The following is a 25,795-nucleotide window of genomic DNA, read 5'->3' on the forward strand; positions in this document are numbered from 1 at the left end:
CTCTGCGCGGCCCCGCCTCCTGAATAAGGGTCCGGGGTGGGTTCTGGAACTCTCAGACGCGGCGCGGGGCGGGGATTGGCTCCTTCCTCGGCTCATAGCAGTTCGCGGCTGCAGTTCGCGGGACACCTGCTAGTTCCTCCGGCGCGGGGGCTTCTTTCCGCGCTCTCTCCAGCCTCCCGGTCCGCAGGGCTGGGTAAAGGGCTGGACCGTCCGGTCTCCGATCCCTTTACAGGACTCCGCGTCGCGCCGCTGAGCCGTCGCAGGGCGAGATGAGCGCGGACGCAGCGGCCGGGGCTCCCCTGCCCCGGCTCTGCTGCCTGGAGAAGGGTCCGAACGGCTATGGCTTCCACCTGCACGGGGAGAAGGGCAAGGTGGGCCAGTTCATCCGGCTGGTGGAACCCGGCTCGCCAGCCGAGAGGTCGGGGCTGCTGGCCGGTGACCGGCTCGTGGAGGTGAACGGCGAGAACGTAGAGAAGGAGACCCACCAGCAGGTGGTGAGCCGCATCCGCGCGGCGCTCAACGCCGTGCGTCTGCTGGTGGTCGACCCCGAGACGGACGAGCGGCTGCAGAAGCTGGGCGTCCAGGTCCGGGAGGAGCTGCTGCGCACCCAGGAAGGGCCCTCGCAGGCCGAGCCGCCGGCCGCCGCCGAGGCGCAGGGGGCTGGCGACGAAAATGAGCCACAGGCCGCCGCGCCGGAACCGGGGGAGGCGGAGAAGAGCCATCCGGAGCTGGTAAGTGCTGGCTGGGGCGGGCGGCGGGGCTGGAACGGGGTGGGAGGGGCGGATCAGGGAGAAACCTGTCTTTTCTGAAACTCGATCTTCGAGGGGGAGACTGCTTTCGCCAGACCGCTTTCGCCAGCACTGGTAGGCGCGGGCTTGGGGCTGCGTCCCGCGACCCCCACCCCCTCTCCAGACTGGGCTGGGACTCTGAACTACTTCGCCACCTGCGTCTCCTGTCCCGTGCCCGTTGGGAGTGGCGGTGAGAGAGGGCGGCTCAAGGGAGCCCAGTCCCCCTTTCCTCGGCTCCGTTGGTGATGTCTACTCCCGTTTTCCTAATCTAATCCCGCCACCCTCGAGGCCCGCTTCTCCGCCAGCCGTCCCACGGGTGCCAGCTTCTTCCACGCCCCTGTGGGTGGTCGGAAACTGAAGCTGGGGTAAAGCGAGCGTGGCCCCGACTTCAAAGAGCTAGAGGAATAACAACCCCTGTTCTTTGCGGAGCCCCCGCGCTGGGAGGGGAGAGGTCGCAGGCTACTGGTGTGTGTATCATTAACTTTAGCCGGGCTGGACTTCACCCTCCTCCTGAAGTCCGGTGTGACTTCTAAGAAAGAGAGAGGAAGCCCCACTGTCTCAGGGCGATATGAGGGGTGGGGGTGGGGAGGAGGTGCAGAGGCCTCTCCCGGGTGGTGGCCGCGGCTCTGCCGCCCAGGAGGATTTATGATTCTTAGGAATGTGAGGAGTAAGCACTAGCTTGTATCTGGGAGTGGGAGGGAGGACCTTGGAGGAGAAAGATGGCTCCGTGAGAGAGAGCAGAGAGTGGTCCCGTGGCGCTGGGCCACGTAGGGGCTCGCAGAGCACACTGTGGGCAGGTGGTCTTGTCCTGGCATTGTCTGCCTCACTCCCATCCCGGGACAGCAAGCAGGCTGGTTGCTTTTTGCCCATGTTCGGTGTTTCCCCAAAAGATCTCAGTTTGGATCAGCTGCAGGAGGGGAAGTGGCAAAACTGGAATTGTGCTGAGCCTCCTGTCCCCAGAGAGTGAATGGGGAGGCCTTAGGGTGCAGACTGGGGAGCAGGGCCTGGTTCTCCCCATGGCCCATATGGCTTGCACCAGCTCTCCACCTGGTGGCAGCTTGTGGCACAGGTGTCCATGGTGCCAGCAGGAGCCTCCCCTGGACAGAGAAACGGCACAGTTCGGCCTTAAGGTAGAGGGTAGAGCCCGAGAGGACCAACTGGTTTGGTGGAAGTGAAGGAAGTGAGGTCACAAGTAGCCGTGTCCAGCGGGAGTTGGGTGCCGGGAATGCCAGGCCCGCCAGGCTCCCACTTCCTGCCACCGCCAAGCTGGCATTGGCAAAGGTGGGGCAGGGGTCAGAGCATCCTAGTCAGGGGTCAGACACTGGAGAATTGGAACCCGTGACCTCTGGTCCTAGGCAGAAATCCACTTTGAACTTTGTGCTGAGGGCATCGATTTTCCATACCTCTGGTTTTTTGGACTTTGGCACTCGCACAAGTAGCGTGTACCGCCCCCGCCCGCTCCCCCCCCCCCTGTTGCATCACATTCAGCTCCTCCCATTGCCCTTTTGGTTCTGCTGCTGGGTGCCAGAGAGCCTGGCGGGGGGTAGAGGGAGTGGAGGACCTAGCACACGCTGCCGCACCCCCCCATTTCCCCCCCCCCGACCCCGCCCCCTCGGTCTGAAAAGGCAGCAGCACTTGGCTTCCTGCTCTCTGGATGAGCACCGAGTCAGGTTCCCTAGGCGGTGGTATGACACCTATGTACTTTGTTAAGCCGGGAGAAGGGAGTAGACCCACCCTACCCAGTCTCCTGGACGCAGTCACCAGGCCTCCTGGGGTTTCAGGTCAACAAACAAATCACAGAACGTCTCTGAGCCTTGGTTCTCCCATCTGTAAAATGGGGGCCTTGGATTACACAGCAATCTTGGCTCTGCCTTCCCTAGAATTTTATAAATAATGGAAGTACTTGCGCCCATACAGGATACCGAATTGGGTCCCTTTGTGCCCAAGCATTTGAATCGCTGTTCTGTGCAGCCACCGCCTTTAGCCTTATGCATAGCTAGTCAGCACTGTTACATCCCACTATGAGGAGCTTCCCGTGAAATCTGGTATGGCGGGCATGCAGGTGACCCACCCTGTCATTGCAAAAACATTTTAATAAACATCGTAAGTTATTTTTTTTTTCCTAAAAGGCTTCTCTTAGGTAAAGCATTTCAAGTTTTACTAATTCGTTTTAGGCTGAATTTGTTTGTACAGTGGGGGCTGTTACGGCCTTTTCATTAGTCCTCCTAAGTGAGAAAGGAGTTACGCGGAAAAGTGCCATGTGGCGGGCGACATCCCACTGGGAAGACCAGCCTGGAAGGAAGGTGGATACAGGGCAGAGGGTGCCCGCAGTACTAGTCTAGAAGAAGGGGGAGGTGCACTTCCAGCGCTGCCCACCTTTGCTGATGGCGTTCCCCACCAGGAGCAGCAGCACCCCTTTCCACAAACTCAGAGGATGGGACCCAAACCCTTGACCTTGGTGCCCGGCACATGAGCCCACAGTGGTGGCTGGCCAGGCCTCAGCCAGCTCAGCTGTACTGGCCGGGCCACCTCCAGCCGAGTTTCTTAACCTCACTAAGCCTCCATTTCCTCTTGTGTAAGTTGGGGTGATAGCAGCCGCCTCTAGAGGCTGTGGGATTACCCGAGGATGTTCGTAAAGCTCAGTGCCTGGCACTAGGTAAGTGCTCACCATTTGAATACAAAAATATTTCACAGCGATCGTTACACGCCCATCCATGGGGCAACCAGCCCTGGATCCGCCTCCCGCCTTTGGCAAGTGTGGCTGTGGCCACACTTGGCACTCAGGACAAGCTCAGTCAGGGGTCACTATTGTTGAACAATCATATGTGGTTCCAATCGAGCACGTTCCCTTTTGTGTCCACCTCACCACACACGGGGGGGTCCAGATTCCCTTCTGGCACACTGTGCTCACTCAGCCTTTGAAACTTCACGCGTAATTTCTACCTCAGCCCCATCTCCACTGGGCGCACTCCCCAAGACCACCCTCCTCCCAAGGAGCCTTTCCTCGCCTCCTCTGCTCCCCGTCCTTCCATCTCGTATCACTGTGAACACACGCTATTTAAATCACCTGTTTATGATCTCTATCACTGCCTGGTGAGTGCCCAAGGCAACAGCTGTGGCTTATTTGTGTTTATAGCCCCAGCCCTGTCCTCTGCACAGAGTAGGGAGGGGCTCGATCAATATTTTTTGAATTAGTGAATGAATGCATCACAGCCACTAAGGACCTTTGTCCTAATCATCTCAGTCCAGCACACCTGCACCTGCCTACCATCAAGCACACCCAGAGATCAGAATTCCAGACAGAAGCACTTTTTCTTGCCTACTAGTACCTTCCATTTTATAATTAGCCAAAAGTCTGCGCTTAGGGATCAGCCGGATCCATGAGTGAATCTTGGCTTTGCCAGCCTGCTGGATCCGGGCCTCTAAATTGTTCCTTGTTCCCTACAAGCCTCAGCTTCTGCATCTGTGAAATGGGGACACTAGCACTCACCCTGCAGGGTTGTCGGGGGGATTCAATGAGATGATGGGTGAGTGTGTGTGTAAGTGCCCAGCTTGGGGTGGGTTCCCACCAGACCTGATCCTGATCCCAGAGGCAAAGATGGTGCAGGCACCCCAGGTCACAAGCTGGTTGGGTGGACACAACCAGCTGGCAGTCTACCACTCTCTTTCCCATTTCTGGGAAGACAGTAGGGTTTGAGCCGCAGGATGTTGGATTTGAGATGGACAGTGTACGTGATCTTTTGTGTTGGTTCCTCCCCTTAAGCCACATATTTGGGATATCTCTCTCCCCTAGCTTAGCCCTGGTTCTTACCTTCAAGGGTGTGTCTTGGAACCCCGCTCACTGTGAATCCAGTGTCTGTCTGTATGTCCATTTGGCTACAGTTGGTTTGCTTAGGGGCCTCACTGTCCAGCCGGGTGTCTCTGCTCATCCCAGTGGCATAAATTTAGGCTACTTGAACCATCTCCCTGCAAGGTCCAGGTAGCCGAGCCCTTTGGGCGAGGACTCCCAGGTGCTCCTGTCCCTCGTGTTGTCCTGATGGGAGGCCTCAGCTTAGAAGGGGCAGGCTCCTGGCCCCATCCCTTCCCCTGTGATGGGCTGGCGGGCAGTCTGGTGACCAAGTCTCTACCTCCACCCTCAGGTCCTGAGAACCCACCCTTGCTATTTCAGGGCTGCCTTACAGCACAAAGAGCCTACTGAGAGGCTGACCTTGTCTTTTGGCCTTGGCTTTTTTTCCCCATCACTCCATCACCATGTCCCCAGACCCTTAGGCAATATTTAGGTCTCTGTGCTCTAAAAAAGGACAAGTGATACAGATTCCCTGAGAGTGATACAGATTCCCCGACGTCTACGTCCAAGGGCTGCTCTCGGCTGGGTGATTGAGCTCCAGCCTCTCCCTGTGTCCTGTTATAAGGTCATGGGGCGGGGATCTAGAAAAGTGTTTGGGGCTGACAGCCTAAAGGTTGAGAGTGAGACCTCTAGGATGTATGCCGGCCATTGCCACAGCCACTGGCCACATGTGAAGACCTAGTACAAATAAAGAGATGTAAAATAGCCTATTCATAATTTTTAAATGGATTCCATGTGGAAACGATAATATTTGAGATATCTCGTGTTAAATAAGATCTTATAATTAATTTCTCTTGTTTCTTTTTACTTTTTAATGTGGCTGCTGGAAAACTTTTAATTATCTATGTTTAAAAACAAAATTCAACCAAGTAAATTTGAAGATAAAATTGGCTTTATTAAGCGCTTTACGCATTGGGCAGCATCCCATCTAGCAACTAAAGAGGTGCTCCGAGGGACCGCACAAAATGAAAGGCTTTATGGGAAGGCTTTATGGGAAGGGGTGGGGCAAAGGAGCTACTGACAAGAGAAAATGATTATTTGGGGGCCTGACATCTTCAGGAAGTGTTTTTATGCAGATTTCCTCTTCTTTTCTATGAGGGATGGAGAGGGCCCATGTAACAGATTACCTTCCTTGAGCTTGACCAGGAAACTCCAGACCCATTAAGATGATATTTGTCGGAAAGGTTGAAGCTGCCGTTAGATTGTGCACTGAATCTAGGTCTGGTAGGGGCTGTTAGCGTGAGTGACGCCATTTTGAGCCTATGATTTTCTTTGACACATGCATGTCTGGCATTACATTTTTCTATTGGGTAGTGCTGATCTAGATATGGGTTCAGAGCCTGCCTTCTATCAGCTGTGCTAGAGCAATTTACATGCTCTCTTTGAACCTGAGTTCCTTCATCTGTGAAATGAGGGCAGTAATACCTTCCTTGTAGGGTTAAAGTTGTGTTTTAACAAGAAAACACTCATAAAGCCCCAGTGTAGTGCTTGGCATATATAAGTGCTCAGTGAACAGCCACTGTTTATTTCGATAGGGCCCCAATTTCACAAGCTCCCGAAGGTCCTTACAAGTAGCCCCTTGGGCTAGCCCACAGGAGTTAAATCCAGCAACTTCTGGGAAGAGAATGAGGGATGAGGAGGGCTGACGATGGAGTGCTTGCTGGGCAGGCAGGCATGGGGTGGCCGGCCTGGATGGTGTCCAACCAGGCAGCAGCCCACGTACCAGCCTGCTCCATCCCAGCCTTGTCCAGCCCTGGGGAGACCTGAGCCAAACTCTCCCTTGGGTGGGTCCCTGGACAGCAGAGGGGGAATCTGGCTCAGGGCCCCTGCTTGGGGGGTTGGAGAAGCAGCCCCCACTTTAGCTTATGTCTCCCTTGTGGATCCCACCTTGCTAGGCTCCAGAAAAGTGCTTTCCCACTGAGAAATAGGAAGTCTAAGGTCAAGGGCTAGAAACAGCTCCCTTTTTCACAAATGGAGGTATCTAATATTCCTCAGCCTGCACAGAGCTGGGGGAAGACCCCACAGGGTGAAATGGAGCCACATCAGGGCCATAGGACATGAGTGGGTGGCAGCCAAGCCCTCTGTACCTCCCCTTGGGCGAGGAGAGGATCCTTCAGCCTAGAGCTGTGGATGCTGGCCAGTGGTCTGAGCTCCTAGTCACCTCCCAGCCTGCCCTAAGGACAATGCCCCCATGTTACCCAGTCACACGTCACCCCAGGCAGGGCCAGCTCTCTTCATCCTGGCTTCCTTAAAGAGCTGGCACCAGACCCAAGCCTGTGTCTCCAGAATCCCATGGAATGGACTGAGTGCCTCTCAAAGCAGCCATGGTTGCTTACCCCCTGCCCCACCCCCACCAGAGCAGCCAGGGCCCCTCCTCCCCACCGCCCCTATCTCCTTCTCTGCCCACCTTGTTGTTGGGGGCCGATTTCCCTGTGTGGGGCAGCCAGGCACCATTCTTAGGTGCATAAACAAGAGCCCTTGTCTGGGGCTGGGCTGGGGGAAGGGCGGTCTTGGGTTGCGAAGTCACTTCAATTGTTCCCCTGGCCACCCTGGTGATCACCCCACTCCTCCAGCAGGCCCTTCGCGGGAGGCAGCCTGGCCGTTTTCTATAAGCTCCTCACCATGGCACTGGCCAGGGAGGGGCTGGGCCCAGTGGGCGTTGGCCCCCAGCCACCCTCCCTGAGCCCTACCTGACAGGAGCAGGGAGCGGCCCTGGGCCTCTCCCCAGAGACAGTCACCGGGATTAGGGTATCGACTTTCCGCAGCTTTCCAGGTGGCTATTGGTGGTGCCTATTGAATTCCGTGCCCGCCATCCGCTCCCTGGGCTGCGTGGGTGGAGGTGAAGGGGCGGCCACTTGGGGTGGAGCTGGACTCCCCCGGGGGAGAGGAGGCGATGGGGGGTGGGGGGCAGCCACGTCAGGCCCGGGATAGGGTTTGGGACAGCCCGAGAACCTAAGAGCAGGAGAAGCCTCATGACAGTCAGAGGCAGCTGTCCTGTCAGGTCTTTTCCCGAGAGTGGGTCTGGCGTTTTCTGGGAGTGAGAGGCTCAGACCCCTCCAGCCCCAGCCGCCCTGGCCCGTTCGCGCTGCCCATTGGCCACTGTTGTCCCACGTTGCTTTCTCCAGCTCCCGGGTCTCTGCCAGTCTCCTCTCTGAGCGGACCCTGCATTTTACTTCTGAGCTGTCGTCGCTGGGACTCCTGCCTGAGGCTCTGAACACTCTGGGGCATGTTGAAGTGCCCCCCGGCCCTGGACCCCTCTAGCACCATGGCAGGCTCCCCCTGAACTGGGGGCCACACATCAGGCCCAAGATGGCCTGGACTTCCACTTACTCCTTTTCCTAGAGGCAGAACCCAGGCCCTGCCCCGGCTCTGGGGGTACATGCCCAGGAGCAATGGCGAGCAAGCTCAGGCTAGGTGCCTGACCCCTCCCCAACTTCTCAGTGTCGGGCCAGCCCCACTGATCCCCAGGGAGGCTGCCCCCAGGGACTCCTGTTGGCACCAACCTGCACCCAGGATGCGATGGGCTGACTCAGCAGCTGGAATGACACCTCCTGGAGACAAGCCGGGGGAAAGGTGGGAAGAAGCAGGGCTGGTCTCCCTGGAAGATGGGAAGCCCCCGCCCCTTCCTGTGGGAAGGGTGGTTGGCTCCAGGGCCTTAGAAATGAGGGAGCTACATGGGGCTCTGTAGGTGTCTGAACACTGAACTACCTGGGGCTTCCTTTCCCTCTGCCCAGCCACCCTCAGAGGGCAATGGGGTGGGGTGCCAGGGAGAAGGGAGCAGCAGGGCCCTGCGGCCCTCAGGCTGGGTGCCCATTTCTCCCGTCTTCATGGCTTGATGAGAACAAAGCGGGCCCTCCCGCTTTAATGACAGGTCACCAGACAAGGGGTCCCGGGGTGAAACGTGCTGAGGATCAGATCAGTGAGGGAAGCCCACCGCACGGAGTCCGCATCACAGGACAGCTAGCGCGGCCTGCCAGCCAGGAAAGCACATGAGCCCTCGCCCCGCAAGCCCAGCCCAGGCCTGCTCACTGCCTCGTCGCCTGTCCCAAGCCCACACTGTAGCTGTGGCTACATGAGGCCTTTTGAGCACCCGGAAGGAAGGCTGTGGTTTCGTCTGCTCCCAAGGGCCTCCCAGCAGAGACTGCCGGAACCTTGGCGAGAGTGACCCCAGTGTTTGTGACTCGTGCTGAAGCCTCAGCTCCAAGGGGCCCCCTCCCAGTCTGGACTTGGTCCCTGAGGGCCAGCCCACGGATGGTGGGAGGAACACGGGTTCCAAGTCAGAGGCAGGGCTGGCGTTCTGGCCCCTCCCCTGTAAAGCCGTGTGACGTCAGGCAGTGGACATCACCTCCCGAGTCTCAGTTTCCCCATCTCAATGGCGGTGGGGGGTGGGGCGTGACCAGCCCCAGCCAGGTTGCTATGGGAAGGCTCCTTGGAGTGAGGGGGGCGGGGAGAAGCAGACACGGAGCTGCCCCCTCCCTTACCCGTGATTCACCCTGCCCACTTTCTCAGGGTGGCTGCAGAGCTCAGCCTGGCTGGGGCAGAAAGCTGAGCCTGCCCTGGTGGTGGCAGCTGGTCAGACCTGTTTCTGCTCACTTCGGCTGGGGAGGGCCCAGCTGGCAGCTTTGCGGAGGGATTAGCTGGAGGGGAGAAGAGCCTCTCTTAGTCCCCGAACGACGACGTCCCAGGGGGCTGTGGCTGGCCCGGATAAGCAGGTACCCGCGGGCCTGCTGGTGTGGGCCCTGCAGTGAGAGGCAGGAGGGATGAGGAGAACTTGAGCGAATAGGGTGCCTGAGACCTTACCTAGTCCAGATTAGGGTACCCGCAGGCCCGGCCATCACCCCTCCTTCCTGTCTTGGCCTCTCCACACCCCCATCAACATCCTGAAACACAGAAAGATCCGCCCTGGCATTTAAAGGCAGGTAGTCACCCGCTGCCCGCCCACCCTCCCCCCGCCGAGAGTGGCGGGTGGGGACTGAGTCTAGCTGCAGTGGCACCTCCACCTGGGGCTGGCAAGTTGGGGCTGGTGAACCCTCCTCTCCTTCCCCACCCATCCCTTGCCATCTCTGCTCCCAGCTGGGGACTGGGGTTTCAGAGCACCCCACCCCACACCCCCAGAATCTCACTTCTCGCTTTCATTTGACTATTCACAGCAGGGGCCAGGTCTGCATAGGCACAGGGATTTTACAGTTGTCAAGTGTCCCCTGTAGGCGAATTACCTCACTGCCTCCCGGCAACCATGGGAGGCAGGTGGCACCACGAGTGGTCTATAAATGAGGGACCTGAGGCCCTGAGGAGGTAATTACTGCCCCAGGTCACATAGTGGGGAAGCTGGAACCTGGGCCAGGGTTCCAGTGAGTGACTGCCCATTGCCTGGCGTCCAGGGGTGACCCAGAGCTCGCAGGCTTCCTGCTGCGGCCCTGTGCCAGGCCTGGGAGGACGGGGAGAGGGACCCCTAGTCAGTCCTGGAGCTCGGGCTTCTGGCCAAGGTTTCATTTTCTCGCCCACTCACATGTGTTCCCCGCATCGTGTACCCGTATCCTAACCCTGCAGCTTCTGAGCTCAGCTGCTTAAGTTGGACGGTGTAAACTGTTTCAGCTGAGTGTCTGTCCGAGTGCTCAGGAGAATCCGCCTGTGCCCTCTCAGGAGGTCGCCCGTCCAGGCCACGGCTGCAGCTACATCGCGCTCCCTTCAGCCCAGCCCTGCTTTTCACAGCCCCGCCCCACGCATGCTCCTTGGGGACCAGCAGGTTCTCTGGGGTTCTGTCGCCGCTGCCAGTGGGGTGTCCTTGTCCTGTCCGGGACCCCTGGCTGTGCTGCCCCCTCGTCCCTGGCTCCCTTTGGCTGGGCCATGTGGCAGGGTGGCAGAGACGGGGGCCGTGTGGGTAAGGAAGGGCTTTACTGTAAACATGCTGAGCAGCTTTCAGTAAACACCTGGCCCTGCCTCCCCACTGCAGAGGACAAGGTACGCTGGGGCGAGGGTCCCCAGTCACATGTCCCAGGTACCCAGCAGCTGGCAGGGGTGCCACCTACCACCCCGCCAGGAAGTCCAGACTGAGCTGTTGGTAGGAGGGACAAGGTAGCAATCAAAATAACATGATTAACCTTAGAATGTCAAGGGGGAGGGGCTTGAGCTAATCTGGTCCCACTCTTCATTTGCCAGAAGAGGAAACTGAGGCTTGACAGGGGCCTAGGGGCCTTGTCGCTCAGAGTCACCTCGGCAGCTTGCTGCAACACTGGGTCTGCACACAGGCTGGCACTCTCTCACGCTGCCACGTGGGACCTAAGCAGACTTGCCTTATTCCCGGACCTTCCCCGATGGGGAGGTGGGGTCAGGCACAGGGCAGGGATGTCGTGGAATGGTACAGACCCTGCTTTATCCCCACAGCGTGAGCTTCGGCCTCGGCTCTGCACCATGAAGAGGGGCGCCAACGGCTATGGCTTCAACCTGCACAGCGACAAGTCCAAGCCAGGCCAGTTCATCCGGTCAGTGGACGCAGACTCGCCCGCCGAAGCCGCAGGGCTCCAGGCCCAGGATCGCATCGTAGAGGTAACGCTTCTCGCCTTTTTCCCAGGTTCTCCTTCCCGACCACCTCCTCACAGAAAAGGCGCTCCTGGGGCAGACGTTACACTGTCTGCTCCTCAGTTAGCCCCCGGGGCCCAGGCAGCCCATAGACGGGGAGGGAGGAAGGAAGGAAGGAAAGGTGGCTGGTGGACAGAGGGACTGACTTCGTTGATGTCCTTGGGCTCTGCTTCACCGACCAGACACCCTCGGCAGCCCATGATTCACCCGTCACTCCGGGTGCGTGTCCGGGGCCACCCCTGGAGTTTCCTGCTGCCTGAGTGTCCTCAGTGCCAGGCACAGGTGGGGACAGGAGGGTGAAATCCTTCTCCCTGTGAGGCTGCTGGGCGCACTCATACACCTGCGCTGTGCTCTGCGGGAGAGGAAATGTGACCCAAATGCCTTGGGCAGGTCCCAGAATCTCAGTCTTAGAACCTTAGAGCTGGAAGATCAGCTCTCCCCAGACTTCTCATTTTACACGTGAGCAAACTGAGGCCCAGAGAGGGAGGTCGACGGCAAGGACGTGGAAGAGCTGGGGCCCTCCCCAGCCTCCCGGGCCGTTCCCTCCCGTCCGTCACAGCTGTGTTTGTTCAGTCTCATCGGGGTATTTTCTTTGGCTTTTCCTATGTGTCCTGCTTCCCATCCCATCTGTCAAGTGGGAGGACCACTGGCCCCTACAGGCAAGGGGGTGAGCTCAGTGTTCCCAGATTGCCAACTGGCTGAGGACGAAGAGCACCACTTGTACCTCCTCCCGCAAACTAAGACCTGTGTCGGTAACCACGCCCCCATCCACAGGTGAACGGGGTCTGCATGGAGGGCAAGCAGCACGGGGACGTGGTATCTGCCATCAAGGCTGGTGGGGACGAGACCAAGCTGCTGGTGGTGGACAGAGAGACCGATGAGTTCTTCAAGAAGTGCAAAGTGATCCCGTCTCAGGAGCATCTGAATGGTGAGCCACGTGGTGTGGCTGGAGGCCCCCCGGTCGAGGGCGTTGGCCAGGGCTCTAGACCTGTGTCCCTGGTGAGGGGCAGACCGCTTCCTGCTTCCATGCCCCCTCCTCTCTTCAGGACAGGCCCAGGGGGCGGGTTGGCAGAGAGTGGGGCCTAGTGTTGGGAGAAGCGGCAGAGGTTGGCCGTCGGTTTCTGAGGATGGCACATGACAGTGGTAAGCTGGCGTGAGGGACGGTGAGATAGGACGGAGGATTCGTGGGCCAGAGGGAGGCCCGCGCTTCGTCCCCTCCGGGCCGGGCCAGCACGTTCTCGGGGCCGTGCTGGTCTGAGGAAAGGGTTAACTCTGGGGAGGCCTCCAGCCTTCGCCTGGTCAGATCAGAGTCCAGTGACAGGCCCTGTGCCTCCCCTCCCTTCTTTCCGGTTGTCTTGGAAACCCAGCCTTGCTGGCTCTAGAGAGCAGTGGGTCCCCCCTCAGTCCCTGGGCCCCTGCCCTCCCCATCCCCCACCATTACCCTGCCAAGCCTGGCGCCTCCCCTCGCCTGAGCCCAAGCCAAACAGGGTGGGGCGGCGATGCCAGGGCAGGGAGGAGTTAAGCAGCGCCGTGCTCCCTGGTCTGGACTTTCTCCCTGGGAAGACCTCCTGGGGGTGTGGGGTGGGTGGAGCCTCTTCGTACTTTGCAATGGGCAGGGCCTCCCCGAAGGTGTCAGGGTTGTGTCTGGGGGGCGGCGGGGTCCACACAAAGGTCCTGCCACGGGATGGGTCAGCGGAAGTTCCTACAGTCTCTGGGCATGGGAGGCAGGGTGTCTGTCACCTTACCCATCTCCTAAGTTCATGGGAACCAGATTAACTCGGATAATCCCCTTCCTCAGTGAGGGGCAAACTGAGGCCCAGAGAAGCCCCAGCCTTGCTCTTGGGGACATGGCATGAGGAAGACACGGCGGAGATCTGGATTCCAGCGGCTCCCCGGATGCCTTCCCCTGCCTCCTCCCCGCACCCACAGGCCGTCAGCCCTCACGCTCCTCCCGTCTGCTAGGGTGGGAAGGGCCTTGAGAACTAGCGTAATTGCAGCCTCTGGCCAGCGGACCTGCCCAGGGAGAGGCCCTGGGGCAGCTGTCCTTCCCAGTGTCCCTCCCGGTTTCTCCAGAGTGGTGTCTGTACCCACTTCTCCCAATCAGAGGTAACTGGGGGCGTCCCGTAGAGAGGAACGCTTCCCCCACCCGTCCCCCAATTCCAGGGCTTCACCCCGACCACTGGAGCTCATGGGGAAGGGTCCAGCTTGGGGACGGTGGGAGGATGAGTGTCCCTGTGTCCCAGGAGTCCCCTGCCTGGCCGAGGCAGGTGAGAGGGAGGAAAAGGTGTCAGGTAAACTTGACTGCCCGGGCCTCTGGTGCAGCGCAAGGAGAGAGATGAACATTTATGTGAAGCTAAGAGTTCAGGAGAAACCCACCCAGGCCGACCTGTGCCCGGAGGTGGAACGGGTCCCTTTGCACGGGCCCACCGAGGGTGACCCCAGGCCTATATTCTCCGTCTGACCCCTCCTGCCACTGCCAGGTCTTCCGTTGGTGGCGGGGAGCACACACAGGACACTGCCCCGAGCCCTCCTGGCCTCTCATCTCACACTACCAAGGAGGAGTTGGGATGATTTTCCCTTTCAGCTGGGGCAGGTACTAACCACAGCCTGGGTGTGGCTCTCATCCTGGTGACTCTGTCGCCCAGGGAGCATTTGGAGCATGCCGAGTCCCAGGCCTGCTCCAGACCCCCTGAATCAGAAGCCTTGGTGCCAAGGCCCGGGAGTGTGTGTTTGTAATGAGCTGCCAGCCAGGACTTGCCGTCAGTCTAGGACAGCGCTTTTCTCGAGGAGCTCCGCAGGCATCAGTTGTTCCTGAGACTGATCTGGTAGTCAGAGCCCAGCATTTTTTTTTTTACTGAAATTAAATAGAAAACATCAAAGAGCACTGTGACAGCGAGGGTAAGGTTTAAGGGACGTAGTAAGGGCCAGCTGCTTTGTGAAGCTTGTTAGTCACGCACAATCTGTGTGTGCTGGGTTGTCAAAACGCCAACTGTGCTTACAGTGGGTGGCAGTCAAGAGACTTTGAAACACTGACCCCAGGAACAAGGTCTAGTTCTCTGCCCAGCCCCGCGCCTCTCACCCCTCCACGCTGCACTCCGCCCACGTGCCCCAGAGCGTCTGGACTCACCTCTGCTTTTTTCTCCTCTAGGTCCCTTGCCTGAGCCCTTCACCAATGGGGAGATCCAGAAGGTAAAGGCAGACCCTCTACCTGCTTCTCTGGCTCTCCGGGGCTGGGGAAGAAGGGTGGAAGGTGGTGTGGTCGGGAGGACAGCCATCAAGCTCAGGTTCAAACTCCTGGTTCCAAGCTGCTCCCTCCCCAGCTCCAAGCGGTAGAACCGCCTGTGTACCCCCGGCCCTGGCCTAGGACCAAGGCCGTCTGGAGAGAGGCCTGGCACGCCCCTCTGCAGCCCGCCATGCTGGGGGACAAGCCCCACCCCCAACTCCCCACCGCACAGAGGAGGCCATTCTTCCCCCCAAGAACAGAGCTTCAGTGTCTGGCCGCACGCCGCCGGCCACTGCTCCTTCCAGTCTGGGTGGGAGAACAAAGCACCCCCCCTCCTCAGGCAGAAGGGCTGGGGAGGCGGTGGGGGAGAGATGGCGGGCTGGCTGCTAGCTGAGGCCACGAGCATCCCAGCGCCAAGCTGAAGTCCCAGCAGGCCTTCGCCCTGGGATGGGCCGGCACTCTGCAGGGTCTGCTCAAAGGGTTCCCTCCCCCAGGAGCTCCTGGGGGGGACACAGCAAGGGGGGTGGCCCTGGACCACCAGGACCTTCTGTCACTCCATCTGTGGGTCTAGAACTCTCCTCCGCCTTATTCCTTCTCGGCTGCCTTGGGTTACACTTTCAAGATTCCTGAGGTCAAGTCCAAGTAGAGAATCAATCGGTGGGCCACAAGGGATACAGGGAGCATCTCAGGTATTCCCCGTGCCATGTAGAGGCCCCCAGTATCCCCATGCTCCAAGAAGCCCCACCTTGGTCATTGTCCCAAAAGGCAAGGCAGCCCTAAAGCCCTCACTGGGAGGACGAGGACTGGGCGATCCAGCTCATCTCACGATGCGCCTTCCCACCTGGGCGGTGGGACCAGGCTGCCCTGAGCCTTGGAGGAACGTAGCATGGTACATCCCGAGGGCCCCTGGCAGGCCCAGGCAGTGGGGCTGTGGGCGGGTGGCCAGGGCTTGAGCGCAACCTGTCAGACCGAGGCACCCGCCTTCCCCGGGAACGCCCTTCCTTACTCAGGACGTCCCCACCCTGTCCCCGCCAACCCACACCTGTCCTCCCTCTGCCAGGAGGCGGCCTCCGAGAACCCCAGACCCATGCTGGCAAGGTCCACCTCCAGTGACACCAGTGAAGAGGTAAGTGGGCGGGCAGACAGGTGGCACCGAGTTGCTAGGAGCCCATTCCCAGGCCACACTGGTTCCCGGCTCCCCAGCCTGCCTCGGAGGTCACATGCCGAGCCACATTCTGTTCTTGTGACCTGGCTTCCCTGAGCCACCTCACCGAGACCAGGACGCCTCGCCAGGCCCTGACTCCGCTCTCTGCCTCCCCTCCCTGGCAGCTGAATTCTCAAGACAGCCCCAAGAAACAGGACCCCACGGCACCCTCATCTACCTCTTCCTCCTCCGACCCCATCCCGGACTTCACCATCTCCCTGGCCGCGGCCAAAGAGAGGGCCCACCAGAAGCGCGGCAACAAGCGGGCCCCGCAGATGGACTGGAGCAAGAAAAACGAACTCTTCAGCAACCTCTGAGCGCGTCCCCCGGCCACCCGGGAAAGCTGGAGGGCTGGGCCCACACCCCAACTCAGCCCCCTTCCCCTCCCCGCCCCCCACTCACCCACGAATGACTTACAAATCAGCACCAGCATCTCCCCTCTTGGCCAATCTGATTTTTCTAGAGAACTACGTGAATGTTTGCCTTTCCTACTCCAATCAAAGAGCAGACTGTCCCCCTCCTCGCAGAGGGCTTCAGCCCACCAGGTGTCCGCTCGCCACCCCTCCCGGGACATCACTGGGAGCTACAGCATGCAAGGACCGTGGGACTGGGAGAGGGGTCACGACCTCAAGTGATGACTGGGCCCAGGGTTGGAGGACTTGGATTACAGCAGTAAGCACCTCATCCTGAGAGGGCTGGGTTGGGTATCTTATTTTCGTTCACTTTTTTTTTTTTTTAAAGAGTGCAGTATTGCAGAGTTCAGAGGGATTTTTGTTTCCTGATTAACATGATTTTCCAGGTTGTTGCATCTAGGACATAGCAGCGGCCTCAGCCTTAAACTTTTTGTTTCTACTCCCACCCCAGAAACCTGGGCAGGTGGGGGGAGGGCTTGGCCACACCCTGCTCAGCCCTGAGCCAGGCACCACCACTGTAACTGTACAAACTCCATCAGAAATTCAACTGGTTTCTCCAAACTGCCTCGGCCTCTGTGTCTTCCTTGAGAGCTCGGTCCTGGCCTTGAGAAATGGTCAGCGGGTGTTCCCAGGGTGGTCTCAGCTGAGGGTAGGAGACAGCTGCAGGGAGAGGATGGTCCGGGACTCTCTGGGACCCCAAGCCCAGGAGTGACAGCTCGGCAGCTTTAACCACAGGGCCTCGGGCCTGTAGCTGTCTGGGTGGCCAGGGTGGGAGTGGGACCCACCCAGCTTCCTCGTGCTTCCCTCTCCGGTCAACCTGCACAGGTGTGCTGGGCCCCATCCAGACGTTTGCCCAGGGAAGTGGGAGCCCACCCCCACCTGCCAAGAGGGCTCTGAGCCCTCCTGATTCCAGGAGCACTGGAAGTGTGAATCTAGGCTGGAGTTGGCTTGGGAATGTGAAGACTTGGCTTTCATCTTTCCGCCCTCAGCCAGTGGGGTTCGGGATTCCCAGGAGTGGCCTGAGCTGGCGCCAGATCCTCTGTCTTATCTGGCCGTGGACCTGATTGGAGGGCAGTTGTCCAGGCCTAGGGGAAAACAAACCCCAGCCCTGGACATGCCATGTGGCAGGTGGGTGCAGGGGACTTGCCAAGGGCAAAATGCCCTGTTCCTTCACAAATGATCCAGGTCCGTTGTACCGCTGGCACTCGAGGCCACATCCTGGAGGTCAGCCAGGGAGGCCTGAGAGCTGCAGCCGCCAGCCCAGGAGGTTCAGCAGGAGCTCAGAGAAGGAAGGGAAGTTGGCCTAAGGCTACTCTCCGCCCAACCAGGAAACCTCGGAAGGCGGGTTCCTGGGACTGAGGAGAACAAGGAGGGAGACAGAGAACCAGGGAGGGGACCTCTGGAGCCCCAGGTTGAGAGGAGGGCCAGTCACTCTCTGGCCATCTCGTTTGGGTTTGTGGCCAAGCCCTTATCAGCACCAGTCGCCCTGGGCCCTGCTCAGCTGGGCCTGCCCTGCCCCCACCCCACCCTTTGACCTCTGATGGAGGCCCCCCCACAGGTGAAGCCTGAGAAGCTGCCCCGCCACATCCCTGGCCAGGCTGGGGAAGCCCTGGGGGCAGGGCTTAAGCTGAAGACAGGTGGCTCAGAAGACGCTCGCATTGCTGTTTAACTCTAGTTTTTCACATGCATGATCTGCTGTCAGATGCCAGAATCCAGGGGACTGGGAGGCCCCAGCAACAGGTCCCACTCTGCCATCAAGAGGCCTTGGGCAGCTGTCTCAACTTGCCAGGGACTGTTTCTAACCCTCGAATGCCCTAGGTTCCCTCAAGAGTCTCTTCCACAACTGTGTTTTGAAACATGCCTGGCCGTTCTTGATGGCCACCCCACATCATGACAGCTCAAGGGCGGCGAGACGTCGGGGTGTCCCCCTTGCTGTGAGGTAGGGAGACCTGGCCCAGTCGCCAGGCAGCCTGGCCATCCCGATCCTGTGCCTCCGGCACCCCCTTGTGGCCTTGTTAGGTGCAGCTGTTCCCAGAGGTGGAGGGATGAACGGAGGACACAGGAGGACACGCACAGAGGACTGAGCCACCCTTGCCCTGTCGCTCCCATGCTGGACCAGATGCTGTAGCTGGGCCTCCCAGTGGCTCGCCTCACCTCCACACGGGCCCAGTGAGGAAACGGGAAGCTGGCCAAGCAGGGTGCTTTACTCCGGGCCAGGGCCTCAGCGCCTCTGACCTTCCCAGGGAAAGGAAGGGACAGCCTGTTCACAGGCCCCCTTTTTCTCCAGCTCCACCTTCACCCCGATGCCTCCCGTGGGGTTATGTCACCGGCTCTTGGTTCTGAGAGTCTGAGTCCAGGTTTGGCCAGGAGGAGGGGCACCCTGGAGTCACTCTGCCACACTGCCAGCCCGAGGGAGGCCAAGGAAAGTCCAGCCCAGAGTCTGAAGGGCCCCGAAGGAGATTCCCGCCTGGAGCGCAGCTGGGGGCACTCGGCCCCAAAGGCCCCTTCCGTTCCCCTCCTGTCGCAGTGTTCTATCAGCGGGGCGCCTACGACCCAATTCCATAGGGCTTCTCTTCCACGTGGCTGGTCTGCTCCAGAAGCCACTGCCGCTCAGGCTCACTCATCGTCAGTCTGAGTGTCACCTCCTGGAAGACGCTGCTCACAGCCACCTACAAGAGCCAGAGAGATCAGGGCTGGCTACTTTACAACCACAAGTCCTAGCACCAGCAGACTCCATGGCCCAGATCCAGGTTTCACCCTCCGGCGACATCCTTACCTGCTCAAAGTGAAGTTTCTGGAACATCCGGATGCTCGGTTCATTTCCTTGTCCGATTTTAGCCTCAAACTTCGTCAGACCTAGCTTGGTCACTCCTCCCAGAAATTAGAGAGGGACAAGCTAGAGGATGAAGGTCTCTCCAGTACCTTCTTGCCCTTCCAGTGCCAGTTTGCAGTGGAGGCACCTGTCACCTGTCACCTCCCCCACTTCAGGCCTGAAGAAGGCTCACTCCCAACATGCGCTAGCCCTCACCTAGGGCCTGGCCACTTCCCAGACTGTCTGCTCCAACTTCCTTACCGTAAGACATCATCATGAGAACGGCCTCCGTGCCAAAGCCCTTGCCCCTGCAGCTGGGCTCTAGGAGAAAACGAAAGTCAATGATGCCACGTGCCAGGCTCCAGAGCAGGCACTTAACAGATATGATCTCATTTAATCCTCACAACTCTGAAGTTTATAAATATTATTACCGTTCTACAGATGAAAGGGCAGAGGCACAGAGAAGGCAAATGACTTGCCCAAGGTCTCATAGCAACCTGACCCCAAAGTTGACCCCTAAACCTCAGCGTGCTGCCTCATGAGCAGTTGCACAGCCTCTCAGGTGAAGGATAAGGACCAAGAAGGCCATACGCTGGAGGGCTCCTCCCACAGCTTGGGGAGATGCTCCAGGGTAGGTCATTTATTTTTGGAGGGTCCCCAGCCCATCCCCAAAATGGGGAAGACTGAAGGTTGAAGACCCTAAAATCAAAGGTTAAGTTCACGTCTAAGCATATGACAGGAATAAAGTGAACCACCAGGCTAAGGGGGTACCAAGTGGCAGTCTGCCCCAGCCAGGTGCTGAGTTAACCAGTGCCTCCCAATGAACTCTGAGGTCCCTATGCAGCCTCGACTGGCTTAAGGTTTAGCAGATCCAAGGGCCAGAAGGGAGGGAAGGCAGGGCCAGGTGGAACAAACCTGCAATCATGACCTCGATCTCCCCCAAGGAGGGGTCCCCCAGATCCGTAAGGAAGAGGTTCACATCTCCCGCCATGCAGCTCTCTTCAGTGGCGCCTGGTTGGGCCTGCCACCTCTCTGCATCCAGCACAATGAAGGTACACTCTAAAGAGGCAGGCGACGGGGTTATCCCCTATACTCCCCAAGTGCAGTGAGGACAGTCTTCCTACCCAAGCCAGAGAACTACCATCATCTCTAAGGCTGGTGGGAGAAAAGGAAGGCCAGAACTTCCTTCGGTTGATTACGAAGCCCTAATTCTGCCTCTGGCAGGAAACGATGGCCTTCTCTCAGCCAGAGGCCCGAAGAGCAGTAACCACACCAGGCTTGCAGCAAGGGATGTGAGGGGCAGGGCCTCAGTTACAGCCAGAGCCCAAAATACTTTCTCTAAATCCTTCCAAACCTGGTGCAGTGAGTGAGGAAGAAGCATCAGCCGCAGGGACTGGCTTCAGGGGGCATCAGAGAACGAGAGTTTCAGGCACCTTCCAGGTTTGTCACGAGGCGTTTTTCTCAAGGTGTTTTTCTCAAGTTATTTTTCTCAAGGTGGCCCCGGGAGAGTTACAGCTGAGAATGGGAAAGGGAGGGACCCTGGAGACTGCCTCTGGAGTCAGCCCTCCCGCTACCAGCCCAGCTCAGGGCCTCTGCTGCTCACTGTCCGCATCTTCCCGCCAGCTGCGCTGCATCGCATACTCCTGCTCCAGGGTCAGCGGCTCGGAGGCTGTCAAACGCTGCAGCTCGTCTGATTTCATCCACTCGTGGTACCTGCAGGGATAGAGGGATGTCCTTCGGCAGGCAGGACTGACATGGGTCTGACATTTCTTGAGATGATAAAATTGTAGAAAGGAGAACCCTACATGGTACCACGGGGCTCACAGAAGACCGAAAGAAAGGGTTATAATTGCTGCTAAGGCAGAAGACCACAGGCACAAGACCAAGCGGACAGCAGGAGGGGTCAGTTCTATCTGTCCAGCTTCCCACCCTGTCTCAGGGAGAATTAAGGGAGAGCAGTCTGAAGCCAAACATTTCTCAAATTCCCCAGAGGAAGTATATGGCAAGCCAACCTCAGCAAAGAAGTCTGGACAGATCTTCACAAAGGCTAGGCACCAGGAACCCCCAAAAAGGAAAACTACAAGTAGAGTGCACCCCTACACTACCACCATCCCGGTCTACTGGACTGTGCCGATTGCCCCCTGCGACTGTCCTGGCCTTTCAAAACAGCAGACATCAGAACAAGCCATCAGCTCAGTTTTATGACAAGTTCACATTACGTCTCCAAAAACAGCATACTCACTGGCACCAAAGAATATGACTAATTTATAATTAGGCAAGAAGACAATTCCTTTTTTTTTCTTACACACATTTAGTTTACATAAAAGAATTCCCTGCTGAAAGCCAAAAAGGAAGCTGGCAGGGTGAGGGAAAAACAGGGATGGGTGACTTCTTCCAAGGAAGTCACAGTCCTTCACTTCAGTGTTCACTTTTGCCTGTATGTAGTAAATTCTCACGCCAGCATTTCTCTTCCGAGGAAGCAGCCTCTGAGATTTGGGCAAAGGAGGGCCGACCCTCCTTGCTGTGCCCTGGAGAACAGCTTGCGCCCCATGTCAGGTGGAACAGTTACCTCGGCACATGCTCTGAGGTGTAGGGTACCAGCACCACCTTCTTCCCCAGCAGCAAGATGTTCTGATTTAACCTCATGGTAGCAGCCTGTGGGTGGGGAGGGCAAAGACTTCAAGGCCCTGAGTTTCAGCCCATTTAAGGTGGGAGCCCAGGCTCTCCACCCGCTAAATGCCTCCTGGGGCTAAGTCGTCAAAAGAGCCTCCACCCCTTTCCTTCTAAACACTTCTGAGAACACGGCCTCTAAATCCCTTGCAAGAAGGGGAGCAGGGCTGGTTAAAGATAAACAATCCCTGACTTACATCTCAAGGAGCCAGGCCTGAGCTACCATGTCTGCCTGTCCCTTCTGCCCCACCTCCCAGAACTTCCAAGACTCAAGCCCAAACACCAAGGCTTATCCCCAAAGTTCCCATCACTTGCCCCGTCCTGAAGCTCTGCTCCAAGAGCAACTTCTAGTCCTGTCTTAAACCTATTTCCAACCACCCTCTGGGCTCCAGCCCTCCCTCTCTCCCAACTCTCAAGCCAGGTCAACCAGGCCACTTTAGGGTGAAGCAAGCTTAAGCTGCAGTCCCTTCTGCTTTGTGTGGAGCTGCAGGCTACTCTCTACCCTCACCCCCTCCCCCGCAACCCCAACCACCGGAGACCCGAAACCGCCAAGTTTCCACCCACTCCCCGCCGACGAAACTGTCCCCAGCAAAAGGCACGATCCACCTCTTCCAACCAGCCCTGCTTCCCACCCCGGCCGGCAGTCACTTCTTCCGCATGCGCGTGGGAGTACACCCACCCACTTCCGCCACGCAGACGGCAGCCGCCAGGGCCCATTTCCAGTCCCGCTTCCGCGAGGCGCCCAATCAGCGCGCTGCGTTGCGCCCCGCCCGAGGCGCGCGCGGACAAGCGGAGCTCCCGGCGCAAGCGCTTGCGCACTGTGGGCGCTGGTGCGGGACAGCTGGCGCCGGCTGCCGAGTGGCTGGAGGCGGCGACCGTGACGTCCCAGAGCGAGCTACGCTGCAGGTGAGGGGCTGAGCGCGAAAATGGGATGGGCTAGGGCGGCGCCAGACTCGGGGCCCCTCCAAGAGGGAAGAAGTCGGAGAGAGGCTCGGAGCGAGGGCCTGGAAAAGGCTTAAGGGTAGGGAGCCCTAAGGCAAGACAGAAGTCGAGTTGGGGAGTGAGAAGTGGAGGGCCGGTTAAAAAGGAGAGGCTTTGGGGCATGGAGTTGTGTTGGAGGACGATCTAGGAAAATCCCCCACCCCTCGCCCTAGGCAGAGGAGGCAGTTTCTTAGACTGACCTGTGTGGTAGTGAGCTCGCCTTTACAATATCCCCATTTAAAGCCGTTCCTGGCTTTAAATGGGGATATTGTAAAGGACGCTCATTGTGTAAAGTGGGCACTTGCGGTGGGTGTGACTTAGTGGTTTCTAAGGCCCCTTATATATCTTGGGGTCTGAGCGGCATTGAATACATTCATGTCCTGCACAGCAAGGAATAAGAATCCAGCCAGGTGTCAGTCATCCAGGGAGACCCTTCCCTCCCAGCTGTCTTGTGATATTGAGGCCATTAAGTGTCTGTGATAAAAGGACTGGGCGGGGCAGGGCTGCAAACCTCCAGTTACCCTATCTCCGTCCATCACAAACCTGAAATCTGCTCTTTTGCTTTAAGGAGCTGCAGCCGCCGCCACCCCTGTACGGAAAGACGCTCAGCGGCAGAGGGACCCTTCCTCACTTTTGGAAATGGCCGGTGAAATCACAGAGACCGGGGAGCTCTATTCTCCCTATGTGAGTGATACTTTTAGAACCTGTTTTGCCCACATCAGTGCTCCTGGCTTCTAGAAAAGCACTCTGCTTCCTGTGGACTGGACTAGCGGGTGCCACTGCTTGCCTAGACCCTGGGAACACCCAGAGTGAGGGACCTCGATTCAGCAGCAGCCGTGCCGCTGCTGTCCTGGCTCACGATATGTTGAGAGAGTTAGGTTTGTTCACTTTTTAGATGTTGATCAGAGGGTAGCCAAGAAAACAATCGACTTACCCTTCGTAATATTTATACGTTGGTGCTGCTGCTGTTTGCACGCTGTGCTGCCTGCTGGTTCATGTGAACGGTGATGGACAGCTGTTGACTCTGGGTTTTGCTCATCTCAGCAGTTTGAAACCACTTCAGTTTTCAGCTTAATTTTAAGTTGCACAACTTTTGTAGTCTTGGATGGCGTAAGAGGCAGAGAAAGCACGCAGACACTTCCAACTGCAGTTTGATGGACTCTGTAATTAGAATGATTGATTGCACCCTGTCTTGGGTCTATATTACTCCCCTCCACACACACACACACGTACGTACGTACGCTCAGTCTATCTTTGTGTCATATATACTGGTCTGTTTACACCATGGAGTCCTTTCGCCTGGTTGGGTAGCTGGAGGAGTGGAATATTTACATGATTGACTCACATTGCTGCCAGGTATCCCAGGGGAGGCAGCACTGTCTTAAGTAGCGTGACCTAAGGGCTTTCTAGACCTGACCTAACCTTAAACAGCTGCCCTACTTTGCACTTATCTTCCTTGCCTGGGGATTCCTGCCCTGTTTCTGATGGATAAGGAAGCATCTCTGGGTACAGCCAGAAAAAGCCTTTCTCATACCAGTGTCTTCTAGCTGGGTGTGTGTCATTTGTGCGTAGTACCAAGGGGCCACCTTCACCTCACTCATTTATCGGGGGACATCTTCGGAATGAATCAAATCACATCCCTCTCATCTGAGGAAATGTGTAACAGCACGCAGCCTTTTCTTGGTATCAGCAATGAACTGTCCACACTGTCGTAAAAGTCACCAAGGTCCTGCTGCTTCTCGTGTCTGTAAGCTTAGAGATGACTCATGTCTGTAACTGAGTTTGGGGAAGGAGAAAACTTCGATATGGCCACTTTTTGTGTGTCTCCAGTTGTTCAAGGAATTGTTTCACACGTTGGCATGCACCCACAAGAAACTGGGCAGCGAACCCTGAAAGCTTCAGTGGGTTCTGCTTTTTTCATTTTTTCCTCTCTTTCCTATGTGTTTGGGTTTTTTTGAGGGCCTGTTCCAGACATTTGCTACAAACAGTCTGCTGGACAGTGTTGAGGATGAGGTGGCATTTCCAGGAGTTAGTGATCAGGGTTTAAGGAGAGGACATGCCTACTTCCTGAGGTTTCGTTAACTCTGTCATCTTGGGAGGACAGTTCTCGATCCCCCATGAGACCAGAATCTGGGCTCGGTGGATAACGGACCTTACAGAAGGGCATAAGGTTTCATTATCCACCCGAGCCCGGATAGACTGTGGAACTGGCTTTACTGTGGGTGCCGTTTTGAATTCGGCGCAGCACAATGTAGGCAGAACCTGCTCTGGTTCCTCTGGAGACTGAGGGTGGGGCTTCCGTAGTCCAGGAACGTGCCCTTAACCCGGGCATCCCCAGCACAGAGCCTCTCCCTACCTCCGCGTTGCCTCGTCGTGAGTGCTTTTCCCTTTCGTGAGTGTCAGGGATGTTTGTTTTCACTCGTAATGGGATAGCGCCGGACACAGGAACATGATTCCGGCCCATACGTGCCCCCGGTACGTGATCTCAGAACAGGCATGTCTGTGTCCCCACTCATGGGGACCAGGAGTGGCTCCAGGCCGAGGAGATGCACGATTCACACAGAATCTCCGCCTGTCCGGGGCCAGCCACTGGGGCTCCCTTCCCCAGCCAGTCCGGCCGGCCGGACGTCGTTGCTGTTGCTTTCGAGGGAAAGAGCGTTGGTTTCACTGCCTTCGGCCCGAGCGGTCGCTTCCTCTTCTCTGCTGCCTGCTGTTTCCTTTGACAGCTGTCATCGGGGAGGCCATTGAAAGGTGCCCGTGACCCTGCGTCACGTACGTTTGCAGGCGAGGTGGCTGGCAGGGGGTGAGGCGGCTGGCAGGGGGTGAGGCCGCTGGAACACTGCAGCGAACTCCCTAGAGCGTGGGGCAGCAGGTCGCCCGTCCTAAGGAACAAGGACAGTGCCTTCTCCAGCGCAGCCACAGAGGAAGAGCTGAGAACGGGAGGGAACTCGATTGAGCCCGCAGTGACCACAGCATGCCTGGGGCCTTACTGAGACTGCGTTAAGGCTTCATTCATTCCTCCCTCAGCTTTCAGCCACCCTTCTCAGGAGGCTGTCCCCACGGAATGGTCCCTAACCAGCAGGAGAGAACGTATCTACTTCCTCCTGCTCCACACCTGCCTCTGACCCGGCCTGTGGCTCAGCTCAGATTTGCTTCCTGCCTCCATCGTCTGCTCCTAGCGATTGGTCTTTACCGGTCACCTTTACTGGAGGTAAAGAGGATTTAACTCTTGCCAGGAGAGTGAGGAAGTCTTACATTATCCTGCAGGATGCCCTGAG

At 57.8% G+C, this 25,795-nt stretch overlaps 2 protein-coding genes across 5 annotated transcripts; one reads left to right on the forward strand and one right to left on the reverse strand.

Moving 5' to 3' along the window:
• Window positions 1–42: 42 nt before the first annotated feature.
• SLC9A3R1 (SLC9A3 regulator 1) lies at window positions 43–16,618 on the forward strand. The gene is made up of 6 exons (XM_011361896.2): window positions 43–731; window positions 11,020–11,181; window positions 11,989–12,142; window positions 14,363–14,403; window positions 15,498–15,563; window positions 15,767–16,618. Exons 1-6 carry the CDS (start codon window positions 270–272, stop codon window positions 15,956–15,958), a joined length of 1,077 nt encoding a protein of 358 aa, XP_011360198.1. The 5' UTR covers window positions 43–269; the 3' UTR covers window positions 15,959–16,618.
• On the reverse strand, window positions 16,365–22,204 carry NAT9 (N-acetyltransferase 9 (putative)). 4 transcript variants are annotated; one of them, XM_011361898.2, is made up of 7 exons: window positions 22,143–22,204; window positions 21,436–21,521; window positions 20,470–20,579; window positions 19,782–19,925; window positions 19,128–19,187; window positions 18,831–18,925; window positions 16,365–18,723 (listed from the first exon to the last, which is right to left on the reverse strand). In XM_011361898.2, exons 2-7 carry the CDS (start codon window positions 21,510–21,512, stop codon window positions 18,601–18,603), a joined length of 609 nt encoding a protein of 202 aa, XP_011360200.1. In that variant the 5' UTR covers window positions 21,513–21,521; window positions 22,143–22,204; the 3' UTR covers window positions 16,365–18,600. The 4 variants fall into 4 exon arrangements, with proteins under 4 accessions (XP_011360200.1, XP_011360199.1, XP_023387428.1 ...); XM_011361897.2 differs by having other exon boundaries at window positions 22,101–22,191; XM_023531660.1 differs by having other exon boundaries at window positions 18,831–18,922; window positions 22,101–22,179.
• Window positions 22,205–25,795: the final 3,591 nt, after the last annotated feature.

The sequence above is a fragment of the Pteropus vampyrus genome, unplaced genomic scaffold (assembly GCF_000151845.1).
Source record: "Pteropus vampyrus isolate Shadow unplaced genomic scaffold, Pvam_2.0 Scaffold72, whole genome shotgun sequence".
Taxonomy (NCBI): domain Eukaryota; kingdom Metazoa; phylum Chordata; class Mammalia; order Chiroptera; family Pteropodidae; genus Pteropus; species Pteropus vampyrus.

Excerpts from the sequence above, each read along its gene's own strand:
- SLC9A3R1 (XM_011361896.2), top strand. The coding sequence starts at position 270 with ATGAGCGCGGACGCAGCGGCCGGGGCTCCCCTGCCCCGGCTCTGCTGC. Across the intron at positions 11,182-11,988 it reads CCCAGGATCGCATCGTAGAG|GTGAACGGGGTCTGCATGGA; the intron begins GTAACGCTTCTC and ends CCCCATCCACAG. Across the intron at positions 12,143-14,362 it reads GTCTCAGGAGCATCTGAATG|GTCCCTTGCCTGAGCCCTTC; the intron begins GTGAGCCACGTG and ends TTTCTCCTCTAG.
- NAT9 (XM_011361898.2), bottom strand. The coding sequence starts at position 21,512 with ATGAGGTTAAATCAGAACATCTTGCTGCTGGGGAAGAAGGTGGTGCTG. Across the intron at positions 19,188-19,781 it reads GATCGAGGTCATGATTGCAG|AGCCCAGCTGCAGGGGCAAG; the intron begins GTTTGTTCCACC and ends GTTTTCTCCTAG. Across the intron at positions 18,724-18,830 it reads AGAAACTTCACTTTGAGCAG|GTGGCTGTGAGCAGCGTCTT; the intron begins GTAAGGATGTCG and ends TGGCTCTTGTAG.